The sequence below is a fragment of the Antedon bifida genome, chromosome 2, assembly GCF_963402885.1.
Source record: "Antedon bifida chromosome 2, ecAntBifi1.1, whole genome shotgun sequence".
In the NCBI taxonomy this organism is placed as follows: Eukaryota; Metazoa; Echinodermata; class Crinoidea; order Comatulida; family Antedonidae; genus Antedon; species Antedon bifida.
The window spans coordinates 1,915,704-1,939,280 of NC_136227.1; the positions used below are offsets into that span (position 1 = coordinate 1,915,704).

The 23,577-nt window shown below is 32.4% G+C and overlaps 3 protein-coding genes across 3 annotated transcripts in view; 2 read left to right on the forward strand and 1 right to left on the reverse strand.

The window, feature by feature from the left end:
• LOC144835715 (copper-transporting ATPase 2-like) overlaps positions 1-7,364 on the forward strand; it is a 142,685-nt gene extending 135,321 nt beyond the window's left edge. Inside the window, exon 22 of the transcript XR_013611097.1 lies at positions 7,341-7,364. The gene's annotated coding sequence lies outside the window, so the exon portion shown is untranslated. The remainder of the gene's footprint in view (positions 1-7,340) is intronic.
• LOC144835741 (adenosine receptor A2b-like) lies at positions 2,330-5,511 on the forward strand. Its single transcript, XM_078690826.1, has 2 exons — positions 2,330-2,933; positions 3,804-5,511. The coding sequence occupies exons 1-2, from the start codon at positions 2,370-2,372 to the stop codon at positions 4,266-4,268; spliced, it is 1,029 nt and encodes a 342-aa protein (XP_078546952.1). The 5' UTR covers positions 2,330-2,369; the 3' UTR covers positions 4,269-5,511.
• Positions 7,365-15,586: 8,222 nt separating the features above from the next.
• Positions 15,587-23,577, reverse strand: LOC144835745 (coiled-coil domain-containing protein 42 homolog). The gene is made up of 8 exons (XM_078690831.1): positions 23,427-23,577; positions 22,868-22,973; positions 22,624-22,728; positions 21,950-22,207; positions 21,191-21,354; positions 20,544-20,612; positions 17,900-17,984; positions 15,587-15,822 (listed from the first exon to the last, which is right to left on the reverse strand). Exons 1-8 carry the CDS (start codon positions 23,480-23,482, stop codon positions 15,730-15,732), a joined length of 936 nt encoding a protein of 311 aa, XP_078546957.1. The 5' UTR covers positions 23,483-23,577; the 3' UTR covers positions 15,587-15,729.

Consider the following 23,577-nt stretch of genomic DNA (forward strand, 5'->3'; position numbering starts at 1 on the left):
TATTAATGTAAAATCCATAATGGATGAAACAATGCTAATGATGATGAAATCAAAGTGGAAAACCCACAAAAGACGAAACAATGCCATATACATGGCTGCAGTCGCGTGCTCAAATTTGAGTTGTTTACCGACCGACCAACCGACCGACCGACCATACGACCAACTGACCGACATAGTGAGCTGTAGAAAAATGTATATACATGTGTGTTATAACAATAAAAATAGTTCATTCTTATATAGCGCATTATAAGCAAGCTCTCAATGCGCTGTACATTAATAAAATAGACGAGAAGTGGCAATAATTTAAATTATTTAAAAAATTGTTTGAAAAGGAAATACTTAAACTGGGTTTTGAAAGAGTTTGGAGTAGTGTGCCATTGTAGTGAATTCTAAAGCAGCAGGACAAAGCTTTTAATTTTTCAAACTATTACTATATCGTGAATTTAAAAAAAAACATATTACTATCGATTCATATTGATTTGGAGTTATTCGATAATCCGTGGCCTACATAATAAAATACCGGTAGAATGTGTATGGATGTTTCTATATTAGTCGTGTAAAATTCAGTACTGTAGCTTAATTAAAAGCAGGCTTTGTAGACTATTTTCTCGTTTATTCTGTGGCTTTAAACACGTTTATGATTCTATAAATTCCAATTATAATATTATAACGTTATTTTCTACTAACCTGCACAAGTACAACACTGTATTAAATTATAGTTAGACCTATAAATGGTTTTCATGTAGTATATACATAAATCATGTTTTTATACCATCTTAAATGTCATACAATGTAGTAATAATTGTTCTTATTTCGTTTACTCCACGTATGACGCACCATACTCTAAAGATGAGCGCCGTCGGAACATCTCGGGTGATGTGAGCGCATGCGCGAACCTATTTTGCTGTTTGTGTTGGTGATTAATCTTTACATGTTTCAAAGACACCTACATTTCGTTCACTTTATATTCGCTAATCAACTCTCAAGGAATATATACAGTTGTTTTGATGCAAAGGGTTGACATCTCTCCACAGACTCGCACATTATCACTGCACCGTCATTAACATGGGCTCCTAGACTGCATTATATCGTTTTAACATCGTTTAATGGGAATCTCTCTGTTTAGAGATCGGATTCGATAGGATAACCTTTCTGCTGCAAATCAAGCTGAAATGTACGCGATTATAAACAACATTTTAAACGTAAGTTAAAATACTATTGCTTATACAATGTAGTTCAGTTTCAACTTGTGTAGTAAACGAGTAAAATGTGCGTTTTTCTAATAGAAGTGACGGCCAATCGTGATTTAATAATTTCCACTTGAAATTTAGCCAATTTTAGTATCGGGTACAATATTTATTTATTTTAATTATTTATTTCAATAATACTTCCTGAAGGAGAAGCAGTATGTGTACATTGTAAACGTACAAATCATACAATATTTAAAGGTAATAAGGACCTATTTAGTTATTATTAAAGGAGAGCCAGAAACGGATGATATTAACGTATAAATTAACAACAAACAACCTCTTTACAAAAAGATCACAATCTCTCTACTTTACATACTAGTTTACGCGTTACGCGTAATATTTACGCGATATGCGCAATATTGAGAGGAAACGATGTCAAACTTGCTAGAAAATATCATACATCTGTGAAATGCCAAACGGTAGTTAAATACTTCAAATTCATGATCATTTACTTACGAATACAACCATTTATCAACGTACTTACCTTGCGTGTATTTTCTGTCAACCTGTGATTGTACGGACAGGATACGTACGTATAAGTTACGTATACTTAACCCGTACGTACTGTAACTTCCGTTTCTTTACACGTTCATTCACGTAGATATAGTATCCTGTAGAACAGGCGGCTACTGGAAATAACGCAGCACGGTGGCATTAAAATTCCATGAATGATAATTATTGAATTTTCACTTTGAATTATTTATGACATAACTGTATTGAATTCTGTAACTCAAAATTCAATCCCATGTACAAGAATTGTGTAATAATCTATGACATGAAATGTTGTATAATTTATTTCCGACTGGATAGAAATTGCATTCAGATACATTATTACCATACACTTTCCAATAAAACCATATTAAATGTAAGTATGTAGTTTAGCATATCAACTATGCATGTATACGTCTCATACACTTCATATTAATTATTTTTTTCAGTCTTTCTTGAAGAAAACACGTTTGACAGTTGTAACGGCTTCCCAGGCAACTCGTCCAGCGCCAGGGACATGTCATCAAGAACTGCTGCTTGAATAATTTTACTATTAAACTGATTTATATTGCTTAACTCTATTCGAAAGTCTTGGAAAAACACAACGATTGGTATGAAACATAGCTGAAAATGGAAACGTGGTATTTATTCCTTGAAGTTTTAATATCGGTTCTGTCCGTCGTAGGAAATGGATTTGCACTGTGGATATTATTTGTCACCCCACGACTTCAAACAATCACTAACCACTTCATTGCATCTCTCGCTGTGGCAGATTTTTTTGTTGGGTTACTTGGAATTCCGTTTGCGATTCTTACGAGTTTAGGCCTTCCAGACAATTTCAGAGGCTGCCTGATTATGTTAACTTTCTTGCTTTGGTTATGCGGAACTTCCACTTTCAGCTTGATAGGCGTGACTTTGGAGCGATACGTGGCAGTGTTGCACCCTTTGCGGTACCCAGGCCTAATAACTGTAAACAAAACGTACATTGTGATAGCAATATCTTGGACAGGGGCCGGGATAATTGGGTTTCTACCGGCGTTTGGCTGGAACTTAGGATGGGGCGAAAATAAGTGTTTGTTTATGGAAGTTATTGACTCTCGTTACATGGTATTTAATGGCGCCTTGGTCATCTATCTACCGTTTTTAGTTATGTTGGTGATATACGCCATTATTTTTAAAGCCATTCGAAGTCAGGTAAGTTTAGTAAATAATAATCACAATGACAAAAAAACAAGGCCATATACATGCAGTCGCGTGCTCAATTTAGTGTTTATCGACCAACCGACCGACCGACCGACATATTGAGATGTAGAGTCGCGTTGCACGCAACTAAAAATATAAAGGTTATTCTTCTTCTCGTCATTGACGAACACCATGTCTCACAACTGAACTCAGTTAACGCAATTAAACTACCGTTGGTATTTTATTTAGGTCTATTTATTTTATTGACAAACAAACAAACAAAACTTCTGAATTGCACAGCGTTTACAGAAAATATTTCCCAAAAAAATGAAATACTGTAAAATAACACTACGAAGTATTTTACTGTCACTTATCTAACCACGAATATTCATGACTATTCACGATTATTCATAACTATTCATGACTATTCATGATTATTTATAACTATTCATAACTATTCATGACTATTCATGATTATTCATAACTATTCATGACTATTCATAACTATTCATGATTATTCATGACTATTCATACTAATCATAACTATTCATAACTATTTATGATTATTCATAACTATTCATAACTATTCATGACTATTCATAACTATTCATGATTATTCATACTAATCATAACTATTCATGACTATTCATGACTATATATAAATATTAATGACTATTCATGATTATTCATAATTATTCATAACTATTCATGACTATTTATAACTATTCATGACTATTTATAACTATTCATTACTATAAATATTCATGACTATCTACTATTCATCGTATATGACTATGTTATTGAATCAAGCACGCTTGCAAAAATTGCATTAGAAAGAAATGGCATAAATTCTAATATATATTTCTATCTATTTTATTACAGGTAAGACGAATTCGTCCAGGTGTAGCTGTTCCGACAATCTCAGGGGGAGCACAAACTGAGCCATCCACGTCCAACTCAGTGCTATCAAGCTCACTCCGTCAAGAAATCCGCGCAGCAAAATCTCTCGGGGTAATCGTAATATTTTTTATGCTGTCATGGCTACCATTGACAATTATGAACACAGTATTTGCTCTGCACCCGTCGTCTGCTGTGAATTTCCCGCCAATGCTTTTAAAATTCTTTATACTACTGTCCCATGCGAATTCTGCAGGAAACCCGTTACTTTACGCGTACGGTAAAGATTTCCGAAACGCGTACAAAAAGAAATTGCACGATCTGTTTCCGTGCTTGGCTGACGTGCTGAAACCAAGTTCGAGATCAGGTTCTGAAGAGGGTCCATCTCAATTAGTTTCACCAATAACATTAGACAAGAAAACCTCACAGAATCCTTTGATCTCAGCTTAGTAGTTGACTTTATGAATATTAAGGTCAATTGGAAAGTCAACTCAAAATAGTAATGATTGGTTAGAATTTGACAATATATTTATTTCAGATGTTTTAACATTTTAAGGAATTTAATGTTCATACACTGAGAACAATAGTTTCTTCTTAAAGATACGATGACAACTAGATGCGCCACTACGCAGAGTTCAGCAACTATTCTGACAATGTACAGAATGACTTTTTGACTTGATAGTACAGGCGCGTCGTGATAACGAAATATCGAAAATACCAATTAAAACCTCATTCCAAAAATGATAAATAAATTGACGACGAACTAGTTTAGTTCCAAACATAAATCATCAAAGCATAAAACTATAGAATAACAAACCATATAACTACTTTAATAATTGCCTTTCATGACGTGTCAACAGAGGATGACAAAATACGCGCGCGTTACAGAAGAAAAATCTGCGCATGCGCATACGTATATCGACTTTATGACTTCCTTTTAAACTGTGTTCTTTCTGGAAAAAAAAACGCCATGTATTTAAAAACATTTTGAGAGATATGCAATGAATGAATTGCGTTTGTTGAAGTTGTTTTCTATGTATAGAAGAAAAGATTTATCGTAATTTAAATTTAGTCTCGTTTTTTAACGACTTAGGCGCCGGTGTCTGAACTTACGTAAAGCACAGAATTGAGAAATGGCTTCTTTAATAAGACAGAATCACTATATATTGTGTTCAGATATTAAGTTACCAGTACCTTTGTCATATGATTTACATAGATATGTTCATTATTTGGATGTTTATGAATTTGTTGTATAAAAATAGCTAAATAATGTTAATAAAAATGTGTTGTTCCAAAGGAACAGAAAAAGAGTATAAATGTTATTTATGTTTACCCTAATTATTGACTCCTACCAATCACAAACGGATCATCTGAAATTTCACTTGCGATTGGTCAAATTGCGTACGTCCTCGCGTTGCGTCCATTGGGAGCCAATAAGGAACAGCGTTATTGCTTGGTTCAAAGCACTACTTAGCGATTAAACACATTATGATATTAAATGGTCATATGTGCGCATTTGACAGCGATCGATTACACATCTGCTACGGCCGCCGTGTGAGTAATGACATTACAGCAAAACTCGCATTTTAAATACATGCTTTTCCAGGAGCCTATATACTTAGTATATAAATTTATTATTTTATCAATATACAAATCATGTTTTAGATCAGAAAGATTATTGTAAAATATTCAACAGTTAGAAGTAATGTATATTTTCACTGCATTTCTCAGTAAATAAATATGCGCCTGTTAAAGCAAACAAAACACCGTATTTTCTTACTATAAATTGTTTTTTATGTTGTAATTATTTAAACAAAGATTTGCATTTGAAATAAATAGATATTTTCACCAAGGTAAAGTTGTGCAAATATTTATTTCCATTAAAACACTATGAACACAATATTTCATCTACACTGCAATATAATATTCAAGAATATTGTAGTGTGATATTTTATAACTTTTATTGCTTTTAACTGTGTAACCTTAAACGTTCGTTTTCTCGTCCTTCAACTTATATAAATTATTACTTTTATGAGAATTTAAAGTGTCCTAGTTCTTCCTGGAAATGCAATCTTGTTTTTTTTCTCCTCGATATAATGTCATTTTTCTACTAAAAAACAACCAATTTAATCTCAAATCAAACATATTTCCTAAAAGAGATTTATTGGAAAACTACAATCACAGGATTTAAACCTAAACATGTGGGATTTGAGGAAACAATACAAGCATGTTAGCCACTTTTTACCGCTTTACTCCAGATTTTCAAACGATTTTAAGAATAACACTACCTTTCTAAACTTTAGCCACTTGAAATCAATAACAAAAATAATATCTAATGTTTTAGAAAATCTCTTGTTTAACACAAAAAAAGTATGAACAATATGAAAAGCCAATAGGCCTATAATAGATACAGATCTCATTTTTTTTTCACAAAACTTTTTTTTTCTTCCTGATTTTTTTTGTATTCAAGACAGGACCACAAGCAAAACAGGTTTTCTTTTAATTGATTGTGTAATCCTGTATAAAGATGTTGTTAAATAAATAATAAGTTGCTGCTATTTCAAATCAAACGATAGAATACTCCGAGAGGTTTAATTCATTTAATATATCTGGTTCACAAATTCAGTTTCCTATCACGTTAACTAAAATGGTTTTGCATTTGCTCAGTAAAGCCTACATAAAATAATTTCATATCGAGTAAAGGCTGAGTGGATGTGCTATGGAATGTAAACACATTTTAACAAGATAATACGTACTATTGTCACTAGAAGATACTTGAGTTAACCAATGTCTTCTTCAGTAAGTAACAAAAACATGTACAGCAAAATAAGCCAATGAGCCATGGAAAGAAGGAACACCAGAAGACAAAAGACATTTTAGAAGTGAAATAGAAATGGGCAGGACACGAACAAAATGACAATAGATTGACAAAAGGAGTCACATAATGACAACCAAGAACTAGAAAAGACGAGGAAGACAAAAAAGAAGAAGATGGGGAGAGATGAAGAGGCGAACTGGTTTTTCAGAAAAAAAAGAATTGGAAAATGCTCAAAGAGAGTTACAACCAGTATTGGATAACAATAACCTATGACGAAAAAATCGATCATATAAATGTTATTCAATACTGTTATATTCAAAAACAATATAAGCCAATCATATAACAAATACTGGATATTTTAGAAAACTTAGTGTAAAGAATCTCAAATGTCTGTTCTATACAACACTTTAATTTCCATTTCAGCCTTGGCAAAATGGCAGGATCGTGAATTTCTCGAGTAATCTTTTCTCTCATGTGTCGTATTCAAATCGACTTGACGGACATTGAAAAATTGCAATCGCACATGTATTTTAAATGGAATTAATTGGCTAATATTTCATGGAAGTTCGTATATTTTTCGTGATATCGAAAACATTAATCACGTTAGATGGCATGAACAACAAATAACACGAATACATTTAGAATTTAGAACTTTATATGATTCATGTACAAATATAAGATCATTAAGTACATTTATTTGAAAGTGCCTCTAAAGCTCTGTCTACACTATCAAACTTTATGCGACAAAAACATGTGCTCATATATGGACATGATGATGTCATATCACTACCATATTTGGGTATATCACTACTATATTTGGGCACATCACTCTTTTTGTCAAACTTGTTTGATAGTGTAGACAGGGCTTAAGATTGTAAATAAAAATGGAAGGCAGAATTAAAGAAAACAACCGATGTTTATTGTACTGAAGAAAACATGTAGAAAATAGATGATCTACATTAAAACCCTGTCTGTATAATCTGACTACCCAAATCAATGAAGACCACATTAAAGATCACATTACCTACCATTCAAAGACCACATTAACGACCACATTGAAGACCACATCAAATACCACATTAAAGCGTATAATGTGATTTATTCAGTAGTAGAAACTTCCAAGTGATTTATAACTAAAAGATATTTTAACTTTAAAAAAAATTACAATGACTGATCTCATCTAAAAGAAGGTGATAAATTCAATTTATATTTGTATTCTACCTTTCAACTAAAGATTCATCACTGAGATTGATCTGAGATCAAACACAGCATACCAACTTTCACAACTTATCTTTTACTGATTAAAAAAATGATGCAAATATATACACATACATATGGATAATCTAGAAATATACTGTTCCACTCCTAATGTAAGCACTAACTTAATATAAGAGGATTATAAAATAATCTAATACTTGTAATAAGTACGAGATTTATATTATTTTTATATATATTTTAAGATATTAATATATCGTCAAAATAATCTTGTCATTTCTTAAAAGCCTTCCAAAGTCCTCTGTTCCATCAACAATAAGACGACAGATTTTACTTTCTTTTCTTCTTTTGTTTCTAGTCAAAATAAAATACGTTAATAATAATAATAATCAATCAAGCATGTCAATCACAACATGAATGTTAAAGTCATGATCTTCACATGTTAAATTGATTTATTACGAGTGAAGATTAAGTTAAAAAAAACTACTATAAACACTCAAATCTACTTTTATACTGACGTCACGTTTTTGCTGCTAAAATGCTGACGTCAGAATGTATGTGATTAAATAAATTGCAAGTGTGAGGATCGAAGACAAGATAGTTTAATAGTGGGTATTATCGCGTAAGCAATTCTCGTAAAAAAAGAATCTAAAAGCTAAGCTATACCGATTTCCTAGCGTTACGTACACGCTCGGTGAAAGCACGTTTTAATATATAAACATGAAGACATAATGAGGAGTTTCGAATTAAATATACTCATAATTTGAGCCAAAGGTTTCCATTTTATAGGCTACATCCTGATTTTATTAATAAAATACAGTGGTTAAATTAATGTGAAAATTCATCCTTATTAATCTATCAGTGAAAAATATTAATATATCTAATTTGTATAGTATTCAACCACAGATTCTCTTTATATATTACTGTTCAGCTACAGTGATTAAGTTCACTTAGGTTGACCCTGGTCTCCCCAATTTCATTTTTTTTTGTTCTGTATATACTGAAATAGACCGAATAGGCTAAATAATGAAATGAAATAATCTCGGCATTCTCGGTTCCAATTTTTAACGATTCCATTCATAGCCTAAATATAATAATAAATAAGAGAAGATAACTGAATGTATCTTAGTGTCCAATTTGTCATGAGTATTAAGTAAATTATGCTTTATGAGGAAGAATTAGCGTTCAATTTCAGAGCAAAACTGCTGTCAGATCTTTAAGCAAAGGAATTTCAAAACAACACGATGCGAAGCTTAATAGACAAGATTAATTTGCAATCATAGAATTCTTTTTAAATAAATCTAATAGTGTCATCGTAAGCAAATTAATAATTACTTTACTTTGGTATAGTACGGTCTGAGACAACATTTGTGTCAAGTTACTGTTGGAAATGGATATTTGTGTCTCACTGTTCATATTAATTGTACAAAATTATATTTATTTTATTCCAAGTAAAAAAAAGTAACAAAGTAACAATATGAAAACAAAAATCAAATGACAACCATGGAGTGTGGTGTACTTATTAGTACCATGGAGTACCATATATTTCTTCCATGTTAGTAGGCTACATGTACAGTCAACAAATTAAATTAACATATAAATTACTAATTATAATTACTATAGACCTAATGTAGACCTAATTTGTAGACTCAAATACACAAATAGGAAATCTCATCTTAGGACGCAACGCAAGCGCAATTAAGTAATTTGACCAATCACAAACGATTGATTCTCCCAACAGTCGCTTGTGATTGGTCAACTCACAAGCTTAATATATATTCAATGTAAACTTACAAGTGAGCCAATGATGTTTATGAACTAGATTTGTCTGTCTGGACATAATTCTGATGTAACCATGGCACGCCGTTGGCGTCACTTTCAGAAATTACAATCCAGTGGTGTTTATGTTATGTGGAATCTCTCATTACTTTAGTTAGTCAAGAGAGATTATTGTAACATTCACAGTTGGTTTAACTTGCAAACATTCAACTTCAAAATTCTACTCTAAATTCAAAGCCATCCCATTAACTGTAACTTAAAAATTAATCAAGAAAAAACTTTAAATATGCCGTCAGATGGCCCAATCGAACTTAGTACACCTCGAAAGCTTGCCGTCATGTGGCCCAAGCGAACTTAGTACATCTAACAGACAGCCATCTGTAAATCTATCTGAGTACAAATATGATGCTACGTACGCTTGGATACACGAGAAATACATCAAACACGAATTAATTACCTTTAGTAAATACGGAATATTATTGACCGATTGTTGTGAACAGCGTTGGTGAATACAGCGAATTAAAGGTTAGCGTTTGAAAATAGTACCTGAGAATTTGTAAAAGTAACCTCTGATATTTTACGTGATATATCCAATGCGATTTCGTGGCGTCAATGAGTGTAAATGAATGAACATCCATCATGTATGCCTATCAAAATGCGAAATAGAAATACTTGTTTTGTAAAAATAATCAGTAATTGAAACTTATTGAGAAAAGAAAAATATTTGTTGTTTATCGAGTGTGATTGAAATGTATCAGTGGAATGTGAGCATCGAATCGAAGGAGAACATTCACAAAACTTGCTGACAAAGTTGAAAATAGTGTGCATTTTTTGACGTCGTAACTGTCTCTTTATGCCTTTGGAAATGTATGACCGGATCACGTGGTTAGCGAATGACATTGTCAATTCAAATTTGGAGCATTGTTTAAACCATGGACCTATAAATTAAATCTAATTTATAGGTCCATGTTTAAACTGTTAAAGACATTTATTGTGCATGTTTGTATAATATAGGCCTACTGTTTAATGGATATGAATGAATAAAAAAAAAAAAAAAGTTAGACCTATAAGTGAAAGGTGGTTAGGAAAAGGAAGGTCAGATAAGTCAGAAATACTTTAAGTTCGACCCACACCAAGATATAACAATAAATACGAAAAAAAAAGTGAAACAAGGCATTGTTGGTTGCCGTACGAACTCATGCAGTACGACATAAAATATATTGGCATGTAGACCTAGAGAACAAATTATTGCACAGAGTTTGAGATAATTGAATACTGATCATGGACTTAATCTAAAGTGCAAATATTTACTGAAACAATCATGCTCATTATAACGTCATCCAATTCACATTTTGGAATAGAATGATTAAAATTATAATTTGAGTTGAAAATGAGTAATATGGATGTTGATTGAAATAATAACTAAAGGTAATGCGGTATCTAACTTTTCTAATGGAAATTAAGATTTAGGAAGCGAGATACCAATGCATGAGTTTCTGCTCGGCGATTTGAAAGAGAAAGACAACACAAAAATAGACACATGTTTGGTAAAACGTTATAAAGTCATTCAATTCAAATTTTGGAATAGAGTAATTAAATATAATTGATAATGAGTTAATATGAATGTTGTTATTAATAATTAAAGATATAATTGTGTTTTTTTTCTTTTTCTAATGGAAATTAAGATTTAGGAAGTGAGAGGACAATCCATGAGTTCTGCTCGGCGATTTGAAAGAAGAAAAGAAAACACAAAATAGACACATGTTTGGTAAAACGCTAACGGTTAAATAATGACCTTACAATGATACTAATCATTTTGATCGATATATTCTGTATATTTGACATTGAATGCATAAACGATAAACTGAAAAGAATTTTTTTAGTTGAATATTTCCGAATAATCACCATTTATGACATAATTCAACTTATATTACCTGCGCTCATTTCCCGTAAAGCATAAAAACATTATCTGCTAACGTATAAAATGTACACCTGTCGTTAGGAGGGACGGACCTAAATCAGATTCATCCGTTGAAATTACCAAGCGTGATGTTAAGTTGATGCGCATGCGTACACGCACAGCTTATGTTGCTAGAACCTAGAGTGCAATTTCGCCACAATGTTTGCTATCCACTCGTCGGCGCTCAAGGCTCAAATTTCAAATCTCAGTTTTATCGTTTGAATAATGACAGATGAATGAATAAATAGTTTCGAATTCATCACTATACGTTTTTATGAAGTCGATAGATCAGCAGAAATACTAATGTTTTTCTAAATTTCTCTCTGTCTCCTGTCGATTTAGTTTACAATTTGTGAAATATTGAATAGATGCATTATAAAAAGTATTTTGTATCCATAGTGTGAAAAGAATAAGAAAAACCATTTAATTTTAACATATCATGTCTAAAGCACTGATTAAATACATCTGTTCTGTGTGACGAACGAAAGATATAAAATTACGCAACATTTCAAGAGTCCATATCATGACGCAGTATATTTCGTTAAAGCTTGGTTCCCACTAGAGACGCAACGCAAGCGAGTTGACCAATGGCAAGCGACAGGTCGAATAATCCATCGCTTGTGATTGGTCAACTCACTTACGTTGCGTTACGTCCTTGTGTTGCGTCTCTAGTGGAAACCAAGCCTTACGCAGAAAACGAACGTGCGCACACATTTTTCATAGATACAAAAGGAAGTGGGGGAGGGGGTGCTTCTCATTACCATATCTCACACATTTAAATAATTAATGTGTATACTTTTCTATTTATTGATAAAACAGCGATTATCGCCGTAACTATGTTGAAAAGAATATAGAAATACTGTTTAAAGGTTTGTATGGCCATCCATGGTATGGCGAATAAACACTGATAAAGTTGCGGGAGAATTCTCCAGTATAGTAAAGAAGACGGTTGCTGTTAAACAACCGACACATCAAGATATTCTCAACCTTACTTTATTTCCTTTTGGAAACGTAGGTCTACCCTTTACTAATAATATAAAATCACCTAACACCCTCCTCGCCACACAAACATTGTTTCATCTCACAATCTACTCAATCATAATTGAATTATTCTCATCCCTGAGCCCCTAATTACCTTCATCTTAACACGTACATTATTTTAAAATATTTGCTAGAATGGCAAGTATACTACATTGATTCGTATCCATAATTTCGTTATATTTGACAAGTAAGCGTGCCTCTAGATCTAATTCTTGCCATGGCTGTAATCATTTCATTATCCTCTATTAAGTATGCAGTCTCAACGAATATTTATGCGTTATCATACATCATCCTAATCAACATTGTGTTTCAGTGTCTAAAGCTCTGTTCACACTAGAGACGCAGCAGCGCAAGGACGTATGCACGACCAATCACAAGCGATGTATTATTCGAACTGTTGTTTGTGTGATTTTTATTTAAACGCAACGTAACGCATGGACGTAAAAGTAATTCTTGGTCCGGGCCAACTAGGGAGACGCAATGCAAGGACGTAAGCGCAACGATGATTCGACCAATCACAAACGATGGATTATTCGAACTGTCGCTTGTCATTGGTCAACTCGCTTGCGTTGAGTCTACGTCCTTAGTGGGAACCAAGCTTACGCAAGTGTGTACTTTTATCCAATCACAAGCGACGGACAATCCCAACTTTTGTTTGTGTGATTGTTACAATTACTTGTGTTGTTCGTACGCCCTTGCGTGGCGTCCTAGTGGGAATAAGCCTAGCTTTACTCGTTCCCAAGCCACTAGGCCTACTAACTACTAATGTACGAAAAAGACAAACACAAAATGAAGCAAATTGTCACATTACATTGATTAACCAAAATACAACACAGTAGCCGAGTGTTACCGACCTAGTTATCGTCTGCTGATGATGAAACTATGGCGGGCCACGAAGAACGTGCGCTATTATTTACTCTGTAATGGATCTTCATTCAAGTACACTTCAACATGTACTATAGTTAAATATTCATTCCCAACAGAGCTAAATAGACACATTCGCGTAGAGTGAAGTCGTCATATTACATTTGAGGTCCGAGTGACGAAAATGTATCCTCTACTAACAAAGTATAGGAAATATGAACACTATGCCGTGTAAACCGATGATGCTATATGAAAACAAACTATAGCTGCGAAAAACCAAACGCTCGAATCGCGAACAGCTGCGCAGTGTTAAATTGTGAATCCCATCTAGGTATAGTGTGAACAAGCCTTTTGAGTAGGCCTACCATCAGTTCACGCTTACATGTAGGCCTATATCGCAATAACCAAGTAAAAACTTTTTTTTTATTTTTAGATCATAAACATTGCTTAAAGCCTTGTCTACACTATCAAACTTTATGTGACAAAAAAACATGTGTCCATATATGGACATATCACTACCGTATTTGGGCACATCACATATTTTTTTGTCAAACTAGTTTGATAGTGTAGACAGAGCTTTAGATCACATTTTCTAAATTATACTTTCAGGCGTTTTTTTATATTTTTTCTACAATTTACTGAGAGAAAATGTGATGTTGGAAATGGAATTGATTTCTTCCTGTCGTAATGATGTTTCAGTTTCTTCAAGTGCTCTGTAATCTGAAACCGATTAGAAGCAACTCATTAACGTAATCTCTCACAAAGTGTATCTCTCAATTGCGAATAGTATGTACAAAATACACTCCTAATCCCTATATGATATATAAGATAAATCGGCTAATCCCACATCATATCACTATCGTCATTTAATCCCTATCACTCTCTTTTAAAAGCAACAATTTTTATTACATAATAGCTGTTGTTACAGATAATAATTGCGACTCATTTCGCTTCCACGATGCACAACGCCATCACGCAGATGTCGAGTCGTAAAGTCATTCTACACACGCTCAGAACATTATGAGCATGCGTAGAGTTACATTACGAGCATGCGTAGAGTTACATTACGAGCATGCGTAGAGTTACATTATGAGCATGCGTAGAGTTACATTATGAGCTTGCGTAGAGTTACATTATGAGCATGCGTAGAGTTGCATTATGAGCATGCGTAGAGTTGCATTATGAGCTTGCGTAGAGTTACATTATGAGCATGCGTAGAGTTACATTATGAGCATGCGTAGAGTTACATTATGAGCATGCGTAGAGTTACATTATGAGCATGCGTAGAGTTGCATTATGAGCATGCGTAGAGTTGCATTATGAGCTTGCGTAGAGTTACATTATGAGCATGCGTAGAGTTACATTATGAGCATGCGTAGAGTTACATTATGAGCATGCGTAGAGTTACATTATGAGCATGCGTAGAGTTACATTATGAGCATGTGTAGAGTTACATAGTGAAATTGTAATATATCAAAGAATATTACAGGCTGTACATCTAATTGTTGATAATGTGTATTTCTTCCACAGTTACTCTCGCTGATGATGGAAAACAAACATTTTTGTAAAAAAAATTGTTTTGAAAGTTTTTAATCACGAAGAAAATTAATAAAATGAGAAATGAATGTGAAAGCACGACATGACAGGGACGTTTATTGTACATCTGTCGATATTTTAACTCATTCGTCAAAATGTGAAATTTGTTACAAATTCACAACTAATGGTGTTATATTAGTTTGTACGGTTTTTTTTTTAATGGATGGAACGAATAGAAGAAAAAAAAAGATTTTAATTTAAAACAAATTTGTACCTCATTCAGTTCGTTTTCATGTATAATACAATATCATCGATTTGCTTTTTGTTAATTAAACATATAAAAATATATAATACTGTACCACAAGGTCCACCAATTAAAATTATGAAAAGTATACTAAATATTCCAAAAAATGAAATACACTGCCATGTGTTATTGTGCAATATACAGTAAGTACATTAGTACATGTATGTATGTTAAATGAGTAAATTAAATTAGTATTGAAATGATATATGAATAAAATATAACAAATAAAATACATTTACACATAATTTTGAACATTTAGTACATTTTTACTCTTTCAACAAGAAAAAAAATTATTTTCAAATAAATATTTACATTGTGAGGTAACACTGTACAAATCAACTATATAATGTTATTGAATTAAAAACTATGAAGAAGAGTGATTACTGCAAATGCTCTATGAAGAAGTGGCCGCTATTGATGTTCCAATAGCCTCCCCTCGTTTTATTTCAGTCGTTATCTGGGTCAAGTCCATTATAAATGTTTGAATCTGGAAAAGAAAATTAATTTTGTAAACGTTTTTTTCTGATTAAATCTTAACTAGGAAGACACATGTTAAGTCTCGTTTATAATCCAAATATTGGGCTTTAATAATAAATTAAATCAGGGAAAAGTAAATTGTAATTTAAACCTTCCTTGATTAAACTTAATAATATTCATTCATTCATTTCCTTTATTTCAGATAGTACATTGATATACAAATCATACAAAACAAAAAGAGAAAAAATGTCACCAGGAAATTAACAATATAAGCAACTTCTACAAAACCAACCAAAAATATCCTAAAATATCAATTTGCACCAATGCTGATGCAGGTTGGATTGTGGAAGTATGTTAACTATGGTTTGAATCAGACTATTACAACTGTCATGAATTCTGTTCTTAAAACTATGAATGTATTATTTCTTTATATTATTACGTATTTACTATTAAGAAACAAAGAGACCAGTAATAATAAGCATAATGTCAAGGTGTTTGAGAGTGAAAGAAAAGTGTCCCAAATGAGACTCATCTTCACCTTGTGTGCCTGCCAGTTGTTTTAACCTTGTCATTTACACATTTTTTGTTATGGACACGTTACTTTACTATTTTCATTTTTCAAATTTTCATTTAAACCTTTAGTTGTATGGTTTAGTATTACGATTATTTGAAATAACTGTAAAAAATTGTCTTCTCAGAATATTATATCTCTTATGTTTTTACACATTTAATTAGGAAATTTACTTTTCGTATCTAAACCCTCCCTCTGGAGAGCATGGGCTATTGTCGGTTTATCCAGGTAAGCTAGGAACGAAATATACTGATAAAGTTTTCAAATTTTCATTTAAACCTTGAGTTGTATGGTTTAGTATTACGATTATTTGAAATAAACTGTAAAAGTGTGTCTTCTCAGAATATCTTATCTCTTATGTTTGTACACATTTAATTAGGAAATTTACTTTTCGTATCTAAGCCCTCCCTTTGGAGAGCATGGGCTATTGTCAGTTTATCCAGGTAAGCTAGGAACGAAATATACTGATAAAGTTTTCAGCTCCAAACTACAGTTACATAAAATTGGATTGCATTGTCTATACACTCTTCCCTATCCTAACAAAATATGATTAAAAATACCAATATTTCTTACGTTTTATAAGAATCTTAAAATCACACCATTCATAGAAAGAATGCGACAGTAGTATATAAAACAATTGGACACAAATAGATAAAAAATGGAACTCTTAAAATATAGAAAATGTGAAAACATTCATTAAGAAGAAATAGCCACTGAAATGTAAAAGATAATGCAAGTCTGAAGTATAAAACTAAATAATAATAACCATTATTGAGAGATGTCAGGAGATTTCTTTAGTAGATGCAAAATTGTACGATTCGAAGCGACATACAAAGATGAAAATGCCATCGGCAAGAACAAGTGAGAAAACAAAACATTTTATTTGAACACCTAATGTAAACAGTCAATAACGCTATTGCTTTATGAGACTTAGATGGACAATGCAATATACAATTTGATTATATTTGATTGAATGAGAAGAAACATAAACTTATATGGTTTTCAGCAGCGGTGTAACTGTTGATGTAGTGCTTAATTAAAGTATGTGCTAGTTTGTCTCCGTGATTTCAAATTAAACATGACATGAAGTAAACAAAGTTGATGATGTACACATGATATTTTTTACAATTATATCTCCTAAATGCCATAACAACAAATAGATCCACAAATATCACTCCACAAACAAACTTATTTCTACATACTAATTCTTAAGCACATGTACTTGTTCGCACATGTACTTGTTCGCACGTGTACTTATTTGTACATGTACTTATTTGAACATGTATTTTTTGCATATGTAATTATTCATATGTACTTATTCGTACATGTACTTATTCATACATGTACTTATTCGCACATGTACTTATTCACACATGTATGTATTCACACATTTCCTTATTCATACATTTCCTTATTTGTACATATACTTATTTGTACATTTACTTATTCGCATATGTACTTATTCGCACATGTACTTATCTGTACACGCACTTATTCGCAAGGTGGTAAGTCTTACCTTTGAAAGCTGTTCTTCTGTTAGGTCAGTTGAACCTGATTGTTTTTGGTGTCTATTAACAAGCTGAAATAAGTTGTGCGTCGCCCTGGAGAAAAATAAATCATGGATTAAAATCACATTGGTTAAATTAAACATCTGATACATTTAATGAACATTCAGTTCATGTCTTTATTACAGCATGCAAGCAATAAACATACGTCACTCTGGAGAGTAATAAAATACAAATTAAAATCACATCGGTCATTAGAACATCTCAGACATTTACCATTTTGTTCATGTTGTTTTTAAGTAGAATTGGTATATATTTGTCTTATTTATTTAAATGTATTGTTTCAATCAGATTTATTTTTTGGTAAAATTTAAGTATTATGGCAGAAACAATTTCAAGATCTTAACAATACTGTTTTATTGCTGCCTAAATTACTTCTAAATCACACACAAACACATTTTTATTTTTTTATCTGATTGTTTTATCTGTTTTTGTATCTGTTTTTTGTCAATATATTTATTCTATGAACGCACCGTGTATGAATGTGTGCTGCCGTTGTAAAAGTGTAGCTTCAATAAATATTATTATTAAACAAAAACACAATCTTGAAAGAAATATCTAGCAATACAGTCTGAGTCATAATAGTTCATAAAATCGTTTTTTACGATTTTAAACAACTTTCTCAGAATACTGTTTTAATAATTAAATTACCATAAGCATTTAGAAATAGATATTGACGGACGACACTCTATATTTCGACGCAATCCGCACACAGATAGAATAATAATTCTCAAAAGAAATCGCAAGCAATGAAATGTTGTTATCCGATTCAGTACTTGATATTAATAACAGCCTTGGGATTGGGAATAAAGAATGAAATGCGCAAGATTTCAAAACATAAATTACTCAAAATATAAATATACTGCGGGGGACAAGTACGTAATGAAAATGAACATAATAGCTCGGCACACAGCAGCCTACTTCTCACAGCTACCTTTCTGTTCTTAATAATTATTTAGCCTCGGGAAAAGTTTTACAAAACATACTCATCTGGACTAATCTTTTCAATAATAGTTGTTTTGTTGGCATTACTTATTTTTATAATAATTATAAATTATGCATAGAGGCATACTGCATTATCATTTATTTAGGCTAAATTGAACTTAAGGCGTTTCGCATGATGTCACGACAAAAACAAGCATGCATAATGATCATCTCTTTATTATGATAGTATGAGAATAAATCTGTGACTTCAAAAAGGGCTCGAACCATGACCTTAGAATAAAAAAACCTAAGTAGGAATATAAATGATCCTTTTAGGATGAGACTGGACATTTTTTTAAAGCCATGCTTCATCAAACTATGGCTTTGCATCTACATAGTAATCTTAAGCTCTGTCTACACTATCAAACTTTATGTGACAAAAAAATGTGATGTGTCCATATATAGACATGATGATGTCATATCACTACAATATTTGGGCATATCACTACAATATTTGGGCATATCACTACAATATTTGGGCATATCACTACCATATTTTGGCACATCACTTTTTTGTCAAACTAGTTTGATAGTGTAGACAGTGCTGTATTGGTGCTGGCAATCTAATAATGTGTATAAAATAAATGGGTTTGAGATTATTAACCTTGTAAAAATATCACTAAGCATCAAACAATAAAATAAAGTAGACAGGACACAAACCGTTGTCATCATAATTGAAAAACGGAGTTCACATTATGAAAAGAATTTTGGAATATTTTATGTCACATAATAAAATGTATTATTAAATGACATGTCTTTTTATTTCTGCAGCTATACCATATCTAGACTTGATATGAATGTAACAACACAGTCCCATAATTTCTTTCTTAATTCACCAAAGGCAAATGGGAGCAAACAAAAATAGCTTTCGCTAATCGATGGTTTATTGTAAACGAACAATTACATAGCAATAAAAGTAAAAAACATGATGGGCCATCAACAATGTTTTGCTTGTCCCCTTCTCATTAACTAATTGGCTTTAAATTAGTTTCTTTGTGTATATTCCATTTCATTATTAGTTACTTTATTAAGTTATGACCTTGATAAAACTTTAACACGATGAGTAAACAAATTTATAATTATCATTATTAGTTTTATGAAAATAACATAATTAGCTAACAATAACATGCATTAGTCAACAAGTATGTTTGCTAGAACTACATGAAACTCTCCAGGTAAAATTTCACACGCAAGACACAACCAATCATGAGGTTATGGAGAAATAACTATAACTCTATAAGCAGTGACAAGAGATATCTGTAAGTGGCTCATGTTGGTTTAAATTAAAACAATTTAAATGACTTAAAATCAAGCCTTAATCTGAGTGACAGAATATTAAGTTGTTATTATGAGAGAATGCAACGCAAGGAAATATGTGCAACAAATGTAATCTAATCACAAGCAAAGGATCATGCGAACCACTGCTTGTAATTTGTCAATTTACTTGCATTGCGATTACGCCCTTGCATCCTAGAAGTACAATCATTAAGCTCTGTCTACACTATCAAACTAGTTTGACAAAATAAGTGTGATGTTTCCAAATAGGTTAGTGATATGCTCACATTTTTTGTCACATAAAGTGTGATAGTGTAGACAGAGCTTTAAACTTACATTTTAATTCTGCCAAGTAGTAGAGTCTTCTTGGCTGCTGTGTTCTTAATGTGTGTCCACACAGATTCCCTAAGAAAACAATATCAACAGAAAAATTATACATACAGAACCCATATTGAGGGGGACTCAAAATAGTGCACTCTTAATAGGGGTTGGACTATTTAATTTTCAACAGGAAAATGTCCCCTTAAAAGGCAAGGCCATAGTGAGAGGTTAAAAACAGATGAGGCAAAGGTTCTTTCAATATAATAATTAATATAAAATATGACGATCTCTGCTGTTTGACGATAAAGCAATTTATTTAAAAAATCTAATATTAATCTTAATAAATGTAATTTTTTATTGTGAAATACACATTTTTTACAGTGAGAATTGGCTTTGATGAACATAAAAAATTGCCAGATGCCCTCTAGAGTTTAGTATAATCACTAGGAAATTGTGTGAAGAAATAATGTATTGAATAATTCAAGAAATGTGATATGTATGAATTCAATATTTTATACGACCTTCAATCAAGTATTAAATAATGTATATCATCTCTTTTCATCTCTTTTAAAGATATACATTACATTCTGCATAATGATTGAATCTAAAACGGTTTGATGTGCTTAATAGTTTCACCGATTTCACAGATTAAAGTTTGTTACCATTTAACAGCTTCTGCCTGAGCCGTGTCCAGCCTCGTCTGTAACATTGCTAGTTGATTGTTGTAACTTAATATCTCATTGTTCTTCTCCTCGGTAAACTTCATCAGCTCTGCTTTGTGACCGTCTACTGCATCTTGGGATTTGCTAGCTTTATCCATTAAATCCTGAAACAAATATCGCACAATTTAATAAGAGTAGAGATTTTTTGTTGTAAATCTAAAGCCCTTTCTACACTATCAAACTAGTTTGACAAAAAAGTGTGATGTACCCAAATATGATAGTGATATGATATCACCATGTCCATATTTTTTTGTCACATAAAGTTTGATAATGTAGACAGAGCTTTTGGTAAGTAGTATTAAATAAGAATAACTCAAAGCTTTTCGATATTATAAGACCTAAATATTTGCATATAGATAAAAACCTTAAAACCTCCCAAACACTAGAAAAATCCAGGCACAACACCAAAACAAGAGACAATTTTTTTGACACAAGAATCATAGAAAAATGGAACACGCTACCACATCATGTTTTATAGACAGACAACTATAAATAATTCCAAACAATCATGACAAACACATCCAAGAGAGAAGGCAGTCAATACGAGTATTAACTCACTTGCCACCTGATTCACTTATAGGTAAGAACACTTAAAGGTAAGAGCTACAGTGGTCAATCTAGTTGAAGTTTGGGCAAGCAAAATGGTGTCCCTTGCACAGCCCCTGGACTACTAAACTGACCAAATCAAGCTGTTAATACCTTATGTGTTGCAACAAGCGTCTCAAATCTAGCTATCACATCCCGTGATTCTTGAAACTCCTCTGCCGACTCCAAAACGCGATCAAGAAACGTGTTAAATATCTTGCGTTTGTCTAACCGCATCATAAACTTATTGCGTTGTTGCTCCAACTCGCTCTTCTCCTCCAAAAGCCGTGTGATTTCTTTATGTTTTGTTTTCTTGTGTTCTTTCTCATCTTCTGCTTTCTTGACAGCTCTTGCTCTTTTTGAATCATTTTCCTATTTAATGAAAAATTTATTTTCGGAGTAGAATTCATATAGAAGTATGGGAAGATAGAAAAACATTATCTGGGTTTATTTTAATGGTTTGTGGTACAACATGGTTTTTATAGATACCGAGTCAAAAATAAGAACTGTAAATAAATTCTTAAATACAGTACAGAACAATACAGAACCCCACATCTATAAAGGAACACATTTGAGAGCCAATAAAGTGCCCTCTTAATGGGGGTGTCTCCTGAATAGGTGTTGGCTGTAGTGTTAAAATATAACTTGTAAGCCTTTTGTTTATTTCATGGGAAAGTGTCTGTTACATAGAGGTGTCCCACTGGAGAGGTTCTACTGTATATGAATATTAATGGTGTATTTAAGCATGAAATTTCTTCACCAATAATCTATATTCTAATTGTACATACTTTAAGAAATTTATCAAACTTGAGTAGTGATTCTTTTAATTGGTATTCTTTTCTTTCTAGTTCTTCTCTTCGCTGTTGCAAGCTTTCCATCTTCATCTGAAACTCCTGAATAAATAAAAATTTAGCAAAATTATGAAGTTGTACTGATTTATACAGATCAGAAAGTCAGGAAACTGGAAATGGAATAGAGATTGTTTCACATATAATATGCACCATGTGAGATTGGTTCAGTTTAGTAACTTGCCTCTTTCTGTGCGGCTAAAGCCTGTTCTACTTCTGACATTTCTCGTCTTTTCTCAAGTAACCGAGTAGCAGGAGTTAAATGATCATCCTCCCTCTCTGGCATTTTTCTATAAAATAAAAGATACTATTGATTATTGTTTCTTATTAATATATATTATTAGTAGTATATTAGGTCTAGGCCTACAGAGTTTACAGTAGGCGTAGGCCCTATTCTTTTTGTAGCCTACAGTAGTACATGCTGTTGTTTAACAGTATTACATTTTAATATTTATTCTTAATATTTTTTTTTTATCTTACTTTAGTTTTTAGTGTCATTCGACATTTATGAAGCCTATAGACTAGTATTACAGGGCTAGGCCTATTCATACTGCTATTAAGTCTTAGGCCTCATCCTAACCCACACTACCCTAGGCCTATTTCCTACCTTAGAGTAGCCTACTCAGCATCATCAACTAGGCATATGAGGCCTCCTATTCATTCAAGGAAGGCTAGTAGGGCCTAGCCTAGCTACTAGAGGAGGCTAGTTTTATAATTCGTCAGTCAAAACAAGCAAAACTTACACGAGGAGTTTATCCTCAAATGTCGTCCTAAAGTACTCTTCTAAGCTCACCGACATTTTGATGTTTTTTTGTATTTTATTTAATTATTTAAAACTTAAAAAGTGACGGAACGATGTAAAAACATAAACAATCACATTTCCCACACCACAAA

What these genes read in the sequence shown, in the direction of transcription:
- LOC144835741 (XM_078690826.1), top strand. Translation starts at nt 2,370, where the DNA reads ATGGAAACGTGGTATTTATTCCTTGAAGTTTTAATATCGGTTCTGTCC. An exon ending in TTAAAGCCATTCGAAGTCAG is followed by an intron (nt 2,934 to 3,803) that starts GTAAGTTTAGTA and finishes ATTTTATTACAG; the next exon opens with GTAAGACGAATTCGTCCAGG.
- LOC144835745 (XM_078690831.1), bottom strand. Translation starts at nt 23,482, where the DNA reads ATGTCGGTGAGCTTAGAAGAGTACTTTAGGACGACATTTGAGGATAAA. An exon ending in CAGGCAGAAGCTGTTAAATG is followed by an intron (nt 20,613 to 21,190) that starts GTAACAAACTTT and finishes TTGTTTTCTTAG; the next exon opens with GGAATCTGTGTGGACACACA. An exon ending in CAGAAGAACAGCTTTCAAAG is followed by an intron (nt 15,823 to 17,899) that starts GTAAGACTTACC and finishes TTTCTTTTCCAG; the next exon opens with ATTCAAACATTTATAATGGA.